A 13,590-nucleotide genomic window follows, 5' to 3' on the forward strand; every position below is an offset into this window, starting at 1 on the left:
AAGTGATAGGATTACAGGTGTGAGCCACTGCCCTTAGATCTAATTTAAAATAAATGTGCTTTTTTTTAAAAAAAACAACTGTGCCAGACAAAATTCAATGTGTTTACTCTTTAGTGTAAACATACTTTTAGCAGAAGAATGAATTGTTAATTAGTTCTGTGTATTTTTTTTTTTTAATCTTGAAACAGGATCTCAGTGTATAGCCTTGGCTGTTCTTGAACTCCTGCCTCAGCCTCCCGACTGCAGAACTGTGTTTTGCCATAGATTATCTCCAGGATCATTTATTTCTAGAAATAAATTATAAAAATAACTGTTTGCTGTCTTGCTACTCATGGTTTTCTAGGATTGCCAGGAAAGTCTTCTGTGAGTGCTTTTACACAACTGAGCAGCTGACAGAAACTCCAAAACTACATTCCTAAGAGAGCTAAATGCTTCTGTTCTAAGTGAAGACTGATGCTTCCTTTTAAAGCAGCTTGCATTGGTTGCCCTATACATACTTTGACTCTGGCCTTCTTTACTTCCTGGCGGGTTGGACTGTTGGGTGTTTGGTATTCCCTGTATCACATTAGAAGGAAAGGGACTGTGCATATTACATTAGCAAGGATTTTTTTTGTTTGTTTTGTTTTTCAAGACAGGATTTCTCTGTGTAGTACTGGCTGTGTAGACCAGGCTCGCCTCAAAACTCAGATCTACCTGCCTTTGTGTCCTGAGTGCTGGGATTAAAGGCATGTGCCACTCCTTGGCTTTGACATTTTTATTAATAACTACCCATAACCTCTGTATTTTGTAAGCCCAGGTTCTTATAAATGTGAGTGAAATTGCCTCAGTAAGATTTGAAGTCCTGTTGTGTTGGACTAGGCTCAAAGTAGTTTTAAAACCTCTGAACGTTATAACCAGTGCTGTGATCCAAGTACTATGCTCACTTTTTTTTTATTCCAGGACCCAACAGTAGTAATTGGCTCAGGTTTAACAATGGAAGAAATGATTTTTGAAGTAGCTGATACACATCTCTTTTTCAATGACTTAGAGGTAAGTGGTTTCAATTGTTTTTCTGCTCTGTGAGGTGTTTTATTCTGTGAGATGTTTGTTAGTGCCTAATAAGAGATTAGGTAAAACAGGGGTGAAGGGAGAAGGGTTCTGTTAACAGGATCACCACAGGCTTCTGTCTCCAGGAAGAACAGTGTCACAGTTGAATTTCCAGATCTTGGGGAGTTCTAATTTAGACTTAGTTGATTTTGTTTTGTTCTTTAGCAGAGTTGGAGGTGGGATGTTTGTTTCCTTTTGTTTTGAGACAGGGTCTCGTGTAGCCCAGAAGGGTCTCGGACTCACTATGCAGCTAAATTCGACCTTGAACTTGTGATTCTCTTGCCTCTACCCCCTGAGTGCTGGAGTTAGCAGTGTGCCGCCATGCCAGGGGTTATACAGAGCTGGGGAGTCAAGACCATTGCTGCATGTTAGGCAACTGCTGTGCCAGCTGAGCTAGCCCAGCTTGGACTTGATAGAAAGAGTGACACTAAGAAAAAAAAGTGTATGGGTTTCTTAGAGTGGCCCCTCTGAGTCAGGTGTGGAGACACATCTATAATCCCAGCAATTAGGAGGCTAAGGTAGGAAGACCTATTTCCAAAAAATAAAAATTGATTTTTGTTTTGGTTAGTTTATTTGGAAGTAAAGTACAAGAACACTAATATTATAAAAGTCAGTAATTCAATATGTTAGCATTAAATAACATATAAAGGGTTTCATTATTTTTAGTGTTAATTGTTTTTGTTTGTTTTGTTTGAGACAGTCTCACTGTGTAGCAGTAGCTGGCCTCAAACTATGTAGAACAGGCTGGCCTTGAACTCGGATCCACCTGCCTCTGCCTCCTCAGTTCTGGGATCAGTGTCAGTGGTGTGTGCCGTTGTGTCCTGTTGCTGCTGCTGCATTGTTTTTCTTTTAAATGTGTGTGGGTGTTTTCTGTTCATTTTTTTCCAAGCTCACATGGGTGTAATGCCCGTGGAGGGCCAAAAGAGGACATTACATCCCTTTGGTACTTGAATTACAAATACCCTGTGGTGCTGGGAAACCAACTCCTCTGGAAGAGCAGCCAGTACACTTGATCACTGCACTGTCTTTCAGTCCCTATGCCTTGATTATATTTTGACTGTTCTTTAATTTACTTTATATAGATATATCTTAAGGGGGGGAGTTAGTTTACCTTTGTGGTCTCTAATTAATAGATGACTAATCTTACTGCTCTCAGATGGGTTTTGTCCACTTTCATTGACTATTTTTTCTTTTCATTGTAATTTATCAATGGTCTTATATAACACAGATAACCCTGAATCTATATGAACTATTATATTTTTCTTCTATATTAAAATTTTTCCTACTAATTGTTTAAAGTTTATTTGCCTGTCTTCAAATGGCAAAGATATTCTTCTGTATTTTTTTTGTAGAAACTTTGAAGTATTTTTTGTTCTGTTTTGGATTTTGTTTGTTTGTTTTTGTATTGGAGGTCTGGAAGTTTTTGAGACGAGGCCTTAGTCTGCATAACCCAGGATGGCTTTAAACTCAAAATCCTTCTGCCTCAGCTACCCACATGCTGACATTACAGCACACAATAGCATACCTGGCTCTCATTGTATTTCTGTACATGTGTATTATCCATGTATAAGTGAAGCTTTGTGTACTCAGCTCTTCCATGAAAATAGAACACACTGAGAGTATGTGGTTAAGAACTCTGGTGTTGCTGTTTAGTTTCCCTCTGTGAGAAATTCATAATGGGAGTCTTGGGTTGCGAGCAACATGTTCCCAACCTGGCCTTGAGCAGGCATCCTGTTCCAGAAACTAGTAACAGGTCATTCTGATCAGAGGAGAGCATTGTTGGGAAAGAGGGCAGAGGCTGAGAGGGGACAGGTGGTACCACTTCATGGCTTTACACTCTGCACTGTGTGCTGCAGAGATACTTTTTTTTTTTTTTTTTTTTTTTTTTTTTTTTTTTTTTTTTTTTTTTGGTTTTTCGAGACAGGGTTTCTCTGTATAGCCCTGGCTGTCCTGGAACTCACTCTGTAGACCAGGCTGGCCTCGAACTCAGAAATCCGCCTGCCTCTGCCTCCCAAGTGCTGGGATTAAAGGCGTGCGCCACCACTGCCCGGCCGAGATACTTTTTTAAAAGCAGCAAGTTTAAAAGCAGCAAGTTTAAAGTAAAAGAACATTTACAAACACAAAGTTGTCTGTATATACAGACAGTTCCCCAGCAAACCAGATGACTATGCTAAACTCCAAATCTACAGTGCTTTAACCTTCCCTCAACTGCACCTGTTGACAAAGTGAAACAGCATAGTTTTTATTCAGTAAACATTAGTTGAGAACCTACTGTGTGTCAATAATTATTCCCAAATAGTATTTGTAATGATTTTCTAGACATAGTCCGAAATCAGGACTGAAAGTTTTGGACAAATTTGACCTGAATGTGTTCCTGCCCCTCCCCACCCCCCGTCAGTAGTTCTCAACTTTAAGAGGCATAAGAATCCCCTGAGGAGTGTCTTAAAATTGAAGAGTCTAGCTAGGACTTCATTCCAGAAGTTCAAGTCGGTCTGACATGAACCAAAGAATATGAATTTTAAAAACCTTCCCCAGAGGATTCTGGTGCAGATGTCCTAGTGGTGTCAGGGAAGACAGCAGCCAGTTAGGCAGTTGGTACATCTGGGCTTGATAGAAGGTCTCGGCTCCTCTCTCTCCCGCTCACCGGTACTATGGTCCTGGGAAAATGATCCAGATGTAAGCATTGCATATAGATGACCTGTGCGGTGCTTATAACTTAGGTATGCACTTCTCCTCCAGCTGTTCTGATTGGGTTTTGTTGTTGTTGTTTGTCTTGGTTTGTTTTTTAAATTAAGATTTGTGTACTTAAGATGCTCTATCTGCATGCATGTCTGCGTGCCAGAAGAGGGCATCAGATCTCATTACAGATGGTTATAACACACCATGTGGGTGCTGGGAATTGGACTCGGGACCTCTAGAAAAGTAGTCAGTGCTCTTAACTGCTGAGTCATCTCTCCAGCCCCTATTCCTAATTTTGATATCATACATACATCATCATCGTTTCATCTACAAAAATTAATTGTAAACAAGTCAAAAATTAATTGTAAACAAGTTGGGCTGTGGTGACACATACCTTTTATCCCAACACTTGAGAGGCAGGGCAGACAGATCTCTGAGCTCAAGACCTGGTACCCAGAACAAGTTCCAGAACAGGTAGGTCTTTTTATACAATGTCATGGTAGTGACAGCACCTCTGTTCCTTGGAATGAACATGTGCATTTTGTCTTTTAACAGGAGTGTGACCAGGTGCATGTGGAAGATGTGGCTTCTGATGACAATGGCCAGGATTTGAGGTGTGGTGAACACAGTGATCCTTGAATGTCAGTACACCCAGGATGTGCAGAACACTGCATTCAGAGGAAGAGAAAGATCATAGTGCTCACGGTCTACTGTTAGAAGAGCCAGAAACCAATGTGACTAGCTGTAACATAGAGTACAGTGAGGCAGCCGTAGAAAACTGATAAGAAGCAGAGGAGGAAGTGATGTGGTACTGCTCTGTAAAGGAGCAGGTGGGGCAATTAGAGAGGCCTCAGTTGTGTAGCATTTGACCAAGACCTCAAGAATTACAGGATAACAGCACTGGATGATGAAGCAGCATCTTGGAGTAAAGGATGATTCTGCTACTGGCTTCTCTATATATAGACTTCTGCTGGGAGAAAGCATGCTGCCAAGTGGGTAGTTCTAGCTGCACATAAGCAGCAGTAATTTTGCCCAGTGAAGGATTGATGGTGTCAGGAATAGCCCTATGAACTGTTGTCTTGACTGTTGTATTTCAGTGAAGACTACACCAGGGCAGCCTCATTATCAGCTCAGTCTCCTCATTCCTCTGTTGGCTACTGTTTCTTCTGGCCCTTTGATCTTTTTAAAAAATAAAGGGGTGCGTGTGTGTACACTTGTGCATATGTATATGCATGGAGGTCAGAGAACAAGTTTGTGGAGTCAGTTCTTTCCCTCTACCTTTACTTTGTATCCTGGAATTAAATTCAGGTCACCAGTCTTGTGTGGCAAAGCACATTTACTCAGAGACATTTCAATGGCCTTTGTCCAGTGGCCTTGACTAAAAAGTATCATACATAGGTGCTGGAGAGATGGCTCAGCGGTTAAGAGCTCTGGCTGCTATTCCAGAGAACCCGAGTTCCGTTCCCAGCAGCCACATGATGCTTATAACCATCTAGAGTGAGCACTGATGCCTTCTTCTGGCATGTACATGCAGATAGAGCACTCATATACCATCAGTCAGTCAATCCAGTCAGTCAATAATTTTTTTTAAGTGCCCAAACATTTCAAGACTTTAGGGGGAAAGACTGTCCTGTCTTTTCATATTGAGATAAATGTCCCTCCCTGTTACTTCCTGGAATTAAGTATTTCACCTATCAATTTTTGTTATTTTGGGTTTTGAGGTTTGTTTGTTTGTTTTTTGAGACAGGGTTCCTTTATGTAGCCCCGATTGTCCAGGAATTCATTGTGTAGACCAGGCTGACCTCAAATTCAGCTGAGTTCTGGGACTAAAAACATGTATAATTTATTAAATGTGTAACAGAGCTGAACACACTGTCCACATTAGAACCAAGAAGGGACCCTTCCCTGAGTGCAGCAGCCACTTCATGTGTGTTGTGCTGTTCATGACTAAGACTGTCTCTGCCTCGTTAGAAATGCCTCCTGTCAAGCATCTGATGGCCTATTTATTGGCTTATATATTTGTTTCTTTGTTTTCTCTTATATATGTGACTGACTAGGTTTCCTATTTTATGTCTTGGCAGCTTTTCTTACTTGTTGGGTGGTCGGTTTGTTTGGGTTGTTTTGTTTTGTTTCGTTTCTGAGACAGAGTTTCTCTGGATAACTTCCTGAAACTCAATCCTCAGTCCTGGAACTCTCTCTGTAGACCAGCTTGCCTCAAACTCAAAAGATCCAGCTGCCTCTGCCTCCTGAATGATGGGATTAAAGGCGTGTGCCGCCACCACCCAGCTTCTTGGCCACTTTATTTAGTATAGAATCTTACACTTAGTGTATTGAACCCTATTTTGACATGTTCAATTGTTTTGAAAAAACTTCTATCCCAGGCTGTCCTGGAACTTGTTATGGAGCCCATTTGACCTTACACTATGATCCTCTAGCTTCAGTTTCCCAAATGCTGGAATTTTAGGGGTGTGTGCGGCCACCATGGCCAGCTCTATTTCTCCTTTTTCTACAGCCGTGATCATATTTACATAGCTATATTAATTGGGTAGTCTGCTTTATTTGTCATTGTATATTATTCTGTCATCCCAAGTGCGCCTCTGTGGGCCACTAGTGCTTAGGTTATTTCCCCTTTTCCTCTCAGTAGCCACTATCAATTCATCCTGGAAAGGTAAACGGAGGCTGGACATACATAATGGTGCACACTTGTTCCAGCACTTAGAGGTGAAGACAAGTGGATTAGAGGTACAAGTCCAACCTCAGCTACATAGTGAAGTTGAAATTAGCCTGGCCTACATGAAACTTTTTCTTAAAAAAAAAAAAGTTAATTAATTAAAAATAAAAGGAAAAGAAAGAAAAGAAAAAGAAAAAATAACCAGTCCTAGTGAGAAGATTGTTAAAGCATTAGCTCTGATTATTTGATACCAAGAACAAGCCACAGAATCTCAGGTCACATTTACACTCAAGGCCTGTGAGCATGGGGTTTAATTTTCATTATCTTCTTTCTTTGCAGCAACTATAGTTTCTCGACAGATGGTTTCAGTGGTTCAGGAGGCAGTGGAAGCCACAGTTCATCTGTGGGTGTTCAGGGAGGTGTGGACTGGATGAGGAAACTGGCCTTTCGCTACCGAAAAGTGAGGGAAATCTACGATAAGCATAAAAGCAACGTGGGTGGTAAGTGTGGCCAGCCATTCTGAACCTGATCCTTGGTGCTTTCCTGCATTCCTTCCCAGAGTGCCCTAGATCTGCCTTGCAGCTTTCTAGCAATTTATGCCATGTTAATTAAAAAGAGAGAGAGAGATCTAATTGAAACCTGTTGGAGAATTTGCACAACCACAGTCATTAGGATGGAAGACACAGGGAGAGGCTCTGCACCGTTGATGGCAGTTAGAACGGAGCGTGCAGGGTGAGGAAGTGGCTCTGCAGTTAAAGTGCTGGCTGTGCTGGCAGAGGACGCAGACCAAGTCTTTAGCATCTACAAGTAGCTCTCAACCATCTGTCACTCCAGTTTGAATGTATCTGATGCCTTCTGATCTCTATGAGCGTCAGACATGCATACTACATACATACATACATACATACATACATACATACATGGAAACAATACATACACATAAAACAAAAATAAATTTAAAAATTTTTTTAAAAAGGAGATAATAGTTGAGGCTCTGCACCATTGATGCCATTAGAATGGTGATTTCAGTAGACGCTCGCTCTGCATTGCCAGTTCTTAATATCACTTTGGACAACTGTGGTATTTCCTTTAGACAAGTACCATTTTAAAGAAAATGTACTGTATTAGTCAACTTTATCTCTGTGATAACATCAGTTCAACAGGAGGAAAGACTTATTTAGCATGTGATCATTGGCCCTGTTTTCTTGGGCTTGTGGCAAACCAAAACGTCATAGCAAAAAGAGGCTGGTCACCTCATTGCCCAGGAAGAGAAAGAGGGAGGAGGATGAAAGAGCAGCTTGATTCCTAATGTCACATTAAAGCACACTGCCTACTGCTTCCAGCTAGGCCCACCTCAATCAGCAGTACCTTCCCCTGAGAACAAAATTTAACATGTTAGCTTTTGGGGTTATGGTTACTTGGTTGGTTGGTTTGTTGTTGAGACGGTCTTGTTAGATAGCCCAGAACCATCCTTGAACTTGCTCCCAAGTACTGGGGTTCGAAACATGCCACCTAATACCAACCTCAGTACATCACATGGTGTAGTGCCATTATTATTATTGAGTCACAACCACTGTTGGTACTAGTTAATAGACTGCCTTATTTTGAAGAGCAGTGTCCATATGCGTCATGGCGAGTCAAATAGACCCAGATGCTACATTGCCTGGGAGATAAGGCTAGGAGTGTAGTGACAGTGTCCGTGTGAGAGAATCTGCCCAGAAGTATTGTAGGTGTTAGTGTGCCTAAAATTTTGTTATTCAAAACTAATTTAGTCATGGACTGTTTAAAATGGGAGAGACAAACATCTTCTTTAAATACCTCATTTGGCAGTTGAGAAATTAACATCCATCATGCGAGCAGGAACAGCATACACAGTCACATAGAGAGTTAATAAGATGGCCACATTATTATTAATCGTGTGGCCTTCCCAGTCTTACAGTTCCTTTACTAGTGATGTGCTCTTATAGGACAATATTTAAAACTGTGAGCCATCCAACTGCATACACAGTGCTGCATGAAGCCTGGGGCTTGTATAGACAGTGCCCTTTCATATCACGAATGATGTTGTGCACAGTGTGGCTTTAAAGCACAGACAGTGCTGGGCAGCGGTGGCGCACGCCTTTAATCCCAGCACTTAGGAGGCAGAGGCAGGTGGATTTCTGAGTTCGAGGCCAGCCTGGTCTACAGAGTGAGTTCCAGGACAGCCAGAGCTACACAGAAAAACCCTGTCTCGAAAAACAAACAAACAAACAAAAGCACAGACAGGGCTTTAACCTTCAGTTGGGTTATTCCTGTGACAATCCTGTTAATACCAGATAAAAATCATGAGCTTCCAGATCTCAGGAATCTAATTTCTTTTTTCGGATCCTCCCTCCCCTAAGCCTAGGTCCCTGATCTTTCCTATGTGCTAACTGAATCTAGTTTCTTGGACAAAATGATACACCATACTGTGAGTCTCCTTAGCCTACTTGGGAGAACACATAAAAAGTAATACCAGCCAAACATGTGGCACACCTGTAATGTCAGCACTAGGGGAACTTAGGCAGGTGAATCTCCGAGTTCAAGCCAGCCTGGTATACATAGTAAGTTCTAAGCTAGCCAAGGTTTCATACTAAGACTGCTTCAAAAAACAAAAAACAAAAACAAAAAAAAAGAAAAAAGAAATACTTCCTTGTATGTTTTTGTAGTGTGGGTAGAATATAGGACTTATTTAACCTTTGCTACAGAAAATTCTGAGTCACACTTGCTCTTTGAATATACTAACTCAGAGTATCTAACAATGGACTCCCATGTGAGACCTGTTATGTTTTATGCAGAATCCGACTCCTAGAGCAGCGTGTGAGTCTGCTCTTGCTGTAGTTGCTTCAGAGGTGAATATAGGACAGGAGTTGTCCTTTATTCTGGAATCATGGCTAAAACATTCCCATGTAGGCAGAGGTACAGCGTTGTCACTGGGAAATGGCAGCTGGGAAAGGTTCCCCAACCCTGGGCATTCCCAATGTCTATAGAATTCTAAGCATCCTCCCTTTGTTCTTTGTCTTTAGAGATAAGAACGGTTCTAACAGTCATTGTCCCTGCATGGTTCTTAGTATTTTGTTGTAGAGTAGAGCTATTCAAGTGTGTTCCCTCTATCTGTAGATAAAGCCCATTAGTAATAAAGATGGAGCTTGTACAGAACCTAATTACGATGTTTCCATCAGCTGCCTCTGTTATGGAGTGCCCATAGGAAAGCAGACATTTTGTGGAGGTGACACATCTGAGTAACACCGTTCTCAAAGTTTTCTTAAACATGGGAATGCGTGCACTCGGGCTTGTGCTTCTTCATCTCCCAAGTATATTGATTACTTGTCTCCAGCACAGTACCTGACAAAAGCAGCTTAAGGAAGGAAAAGCTTATTTTGGTTCACAGTCAACTACTGTAGTCAAGATACAGTAGCAGGGACTGGAGAGATGGCTCAGCAGTTAAGAGCAATGATTGTTCTTCCAGAGGTCCTGAGTTCAATTCCCAGCAACTGCAATGTGGCTCACATCCATCTGTAATGGAATCTGATGCCCTTTTCTGGTGTGTCTGAAGATAGCTATAATATACTCATATATATTACATACATACATACATACATACATACATACATACATACATACATACATGTTGAAGAAAAAAAAAAAGATGCAGGAGGCACCGGCCACATTGAGTCCATGGTTGGTAAACAAAGATGGAAGAGTACTGGTGCTCAGTTTGCTTTCTCCTTTTTATTTAGTGCAGGACCCCAGCCCATTGAATGATGCCACCTACATTTAGGGTGGTCTTCTCACCTCTGTAATCTAATTTTGATGATCCCCCACAGATATGACCAGAGGTTTGTTTCCATGTGGTGATCCTAAATCCCATCAAGCTAATGATCAAATTGACCATCATAGCAAGTTGATGTTGTCAGATAACAAGTGCGTCTGCTTTTCTGAAAGGCCTCCTCAGCCCCCAGAGGAAGGAAGCACTGCAGAGACTCAGAGCAGAGATCGAGGTGCTGACGGACTCCTGGTTAGGAACGGCACTGAAGTCCTTGCTTCTCATCCAGTCTCGGTATGGAAATAGTCTTTATATCTCATCTTCTCACGGTGTTTTCCAATCCTAGAACAAGCTAGGCCATCCCCTAAAATGGGGATTAGGAACAGAGATTAAAAGAATGAGCCTCAGTGGAGGCAGAGGCAGGCAGATTTCTGAGTTCGAGGCCAGCCCAGTCTACAGAGTGGGTTCCAGGACAACCAGGACTACACAGAGAAACTTGTCTCAAAAAAGAAAGAAAGAAAAAAATAAAAGAAAGAAAGAGCAGGATTTAAATGAAAAGGGGTCTAGAGCCAGGCATAGTGGTGCACCCCTGTAATCCCAAGTCAGAGAGAGGGTAGGATCAGCAGTTAGTGTAAGGCTGTCCTCAGCTAGCTAGTGAGTTTGAGGGCAGTCTGAGACTGTCTCAAAAAAAAAAGCGAGGATAAACAATGAATGCCTTAAGAAGACTAAGGGAGCCAGAAAGGGCTTAGCGATGCTTGCTGCCAAGCTTGATAACGTAAATTCAGCATGCATAATAAATAAGTGTAATGTTTAAAAATTAAGATGATTAAGGGGTTTTTTGTTTGTTTGTTTGTTTGTTTGTTTGTTTTTTGCCTTGAAGCCTAGACTGGAAAATCCAGCTATAGCAATTCCAGTACCCTGTTGCTCCCTCCCTCTCTCCCTCCCTCCCTCCCTCCCTCCCTCATGTCTACAACTTGGGAGCAAAAACTCACACTGAAGATAGAAATCCATGGAGGTTAAGGACCTGGGGACTTACTGTGTCTTCGGGAACCGGAATGGTGGTTGTGTGAAGAACAGAGAGCGGCATCCCATTAAATAAGACAGCAGGTGACAGCTCCCTGCTGCTGCTGCTGCCTGCCTGCTTCTAAATGTGAGATCCATAACAAGAAGACAGGAACGGTAGCCAATAGACTGCAGTGAGAAACTGGCCAAGGTAGAGAGATGGCTCAGTAGCTGAGAGCACTCACTGCTCTTACAGAGGACCCAGGTTCAGTCCCTAACATTGACATGTGTGTATATAAGCCATCTCACTGGCACTCCTGCCCGTTAATATAGAAAATAAAATCTGAATAAGAGGAGTGATTGAGCTGGATATGGTAGAGCACGGCTTTAATCCCAATACTAGAGAAGCTGAGGCAGGAGGTTCTCTGAGTTCGAGGCCAGCCTGGTCTACAGAATGAGTTCCAGGACAGCCAGGGCTACACAGAGAAACCCTCCCTAGGAAGGGAGGGAAGGGAAAGAAAAAGAAAAGGAGAGGAAAAAAAGAAAAGAATTACTGCCGGGCGGTGGTGGCGCACGCCTTTAATCCCAGCACTTGGGAGGCAGAGGCAGGTGGATTTCTGAGTTCGAGGCCAGCCTGGTCTACACAGTGAGTTCCAGGACAGCCAGGGCTACACAGAGAAACCCTGTCTCGGAAAAACCAAAAAAAAAAGAAAAAAAAAGAAAAAGAAAAGAATTACTATTGGCATTTAACAGTAGCGTCCTGCTCATTGAGACTTCCTTTTAAGTGAGATCCTGAAGAGGTAATGTGTTTGAATTCGTCCTCCTGGGTTGCTTCAGTTTCACCTTTTTCCTTCTTATTTCCCTTTAGAAAGAATTGTGTGAATGTTCTGATTACTACCACCCAGTTAGTTCCAGCCCTGGCCAAGGTTCTTCTGTATGGACTCGGAGAAATATTTCCTATTGAAAACATCTATAGTGCTACCAAAATCGGTATGGTGCTACTCTCCCATGACCTCTCAGGGAATCTTTCACTGGGGCTTGTGTTATTGTCATTTCTTCTGCTACCGAGTACAAACACGTTTCCCATCAAGCAGTCTTCTGATGAGGTGGTTGAGGCTTAGCAGTTACACTGTTTGCTTATGATATAAGAACTAGTAAGTTAGGAAAATATGTTCCTCTTTCCTACAGCATCAGCATCATTATTTTTTACCCTAAAGTCTGTAATTGAGACCAGCTAGCTGGCTCAGTTAGTATCTACCACCAAGTCTGATGGCCTGGGCTCAATCCCCAGGACACTCGTGGTGGAAGGAGAGAATCTACTCTACAGGTCGTCCTGTGATCTCCATGGTCCATCCTCACCCACTCACACACAAGATAAATAGAAACCTTGTGGAGAGATGTCTTAGCAGTTAAGAGTACTTGTTCTTACAGGGGACCTGAGTTCAGTTCCCATCACCTACATGTTGGCTTACTCCTAACTCCTGTTCTGAGAAATTTGATGCCCTCTTGTGGCCTCGGAGAGCAGTAAGTACATACATGATACACATACATATATGTAGGCAAACATACATACATACATAATACATACATACATACATACATACAATGAATAAATTTAATTTTTAAAATTTTTAAATAAGATTAAAAAAGAAAATATTTAAAGCAACCATGAAGTGTTAAGAATTGAGAAAACTGTTGGACAGTGGTGATACATGCCTTTAATCCCAGCACTTCTGAGTTCAAGGCCAGCCTGTTCTGCAGAGCTCTAGGACAGACAGGGCTACACAGAGAAACCCTGTCTCAAACCTCCCCACCCCCAAAAATTTTTTTGAGAGAAAACTTTAGTAGTGGGAATTGTGTTATCATTCACTGTGCCCTGCTCCCCCGTAAGTTAACTATTCTACTGACAAGGGCTGTGAGCACTGAGGGAGTGTGCTTCGCCTGCTCGCCTCCTATGCTTCTGCTTTCTGACGCAGGGAACCTTTCCTAAGACCCTCCCACACCAAAGAACTGTATTTTCTGTAGTGATTAGCCCAACAACCACAAGCTATTCAAAACAAAGGAATAGCTTTATTTTCTTTGAAAATAAAGGGAGCTAACTCATCCAGAGCTAGTGTTGGAAGCTGCAGTGTGTTGTGCAGACCACAGGAAGAGCCTCAGTTTTCCTTGACAGAGCTGTGAAATGGGAGCAAGGAGGCTTTTCTCCAGTTTCTCTGAAGTGGTTTCAAAATTATGGCTTTTCCCCAGCACTTGGGAGGCAGAGGCAGGCGGATTTCTGAGTTTGAGGCCAGCCTGGTCTACAGAGTGAGCTCCAGGACAGCCGGGACTACACAGAGAAACCCTGTCTAGAAAAAAAAAAAAAAAAAAA

The 13,590-nt window shown here is 42.1% G+C and overlaps 1 protein-coding gene across 2 annotated transcripts in view; it reads left to right on the forward strand.

The window, feature by feature from the left end:
* Positions 1–13,590, forward strand: part of Eya3 (EYA transcriptional coactivator and phosphatase 3) — an 81,797-nt gene that overhangs the window by 60,403 nt on the left and 7,804 nt on the right. For both annotated transcript variants that reach the window (XM_028759608.1, XM_028759609.1), the window contains 5 exons: positions 940–1,029; positions 4,321–4,379; positions 6,776–6,936; positions 10,400–10,514; positions 12,091–12,212. In XM_028759608.1, the coding sequence (XP_028615441.1) occupies positions 940–1,029; positions 4,321–4,379; positions 6,776–6,936; positions 10,400–10,514; positions 12,091–12,212 (547 nt within the window). The remainder of the gene's footprint in view (positions 1–939; positions 1,030–4,320; positions 4,380–6,775; positions 6,937–10,399; positions 10,515–12,090; positions 12,213–13,590) is intronic.

This window comes from Grammomys surdaster, unplaced genomic scaffold (genome assembly GCF_004785775.1).
Source record: "Grammomys surdaster isolate TR1022 unplaced genomic scaffold, NIH_TR_1.0 126313, whole genome shotgun sequence".
Lineage (NCBI taxonomy): Eukaryota > Metazoa > Chordata > Mammalia > Rodentia > Muridae > Grammomys > Grammomys surdaster.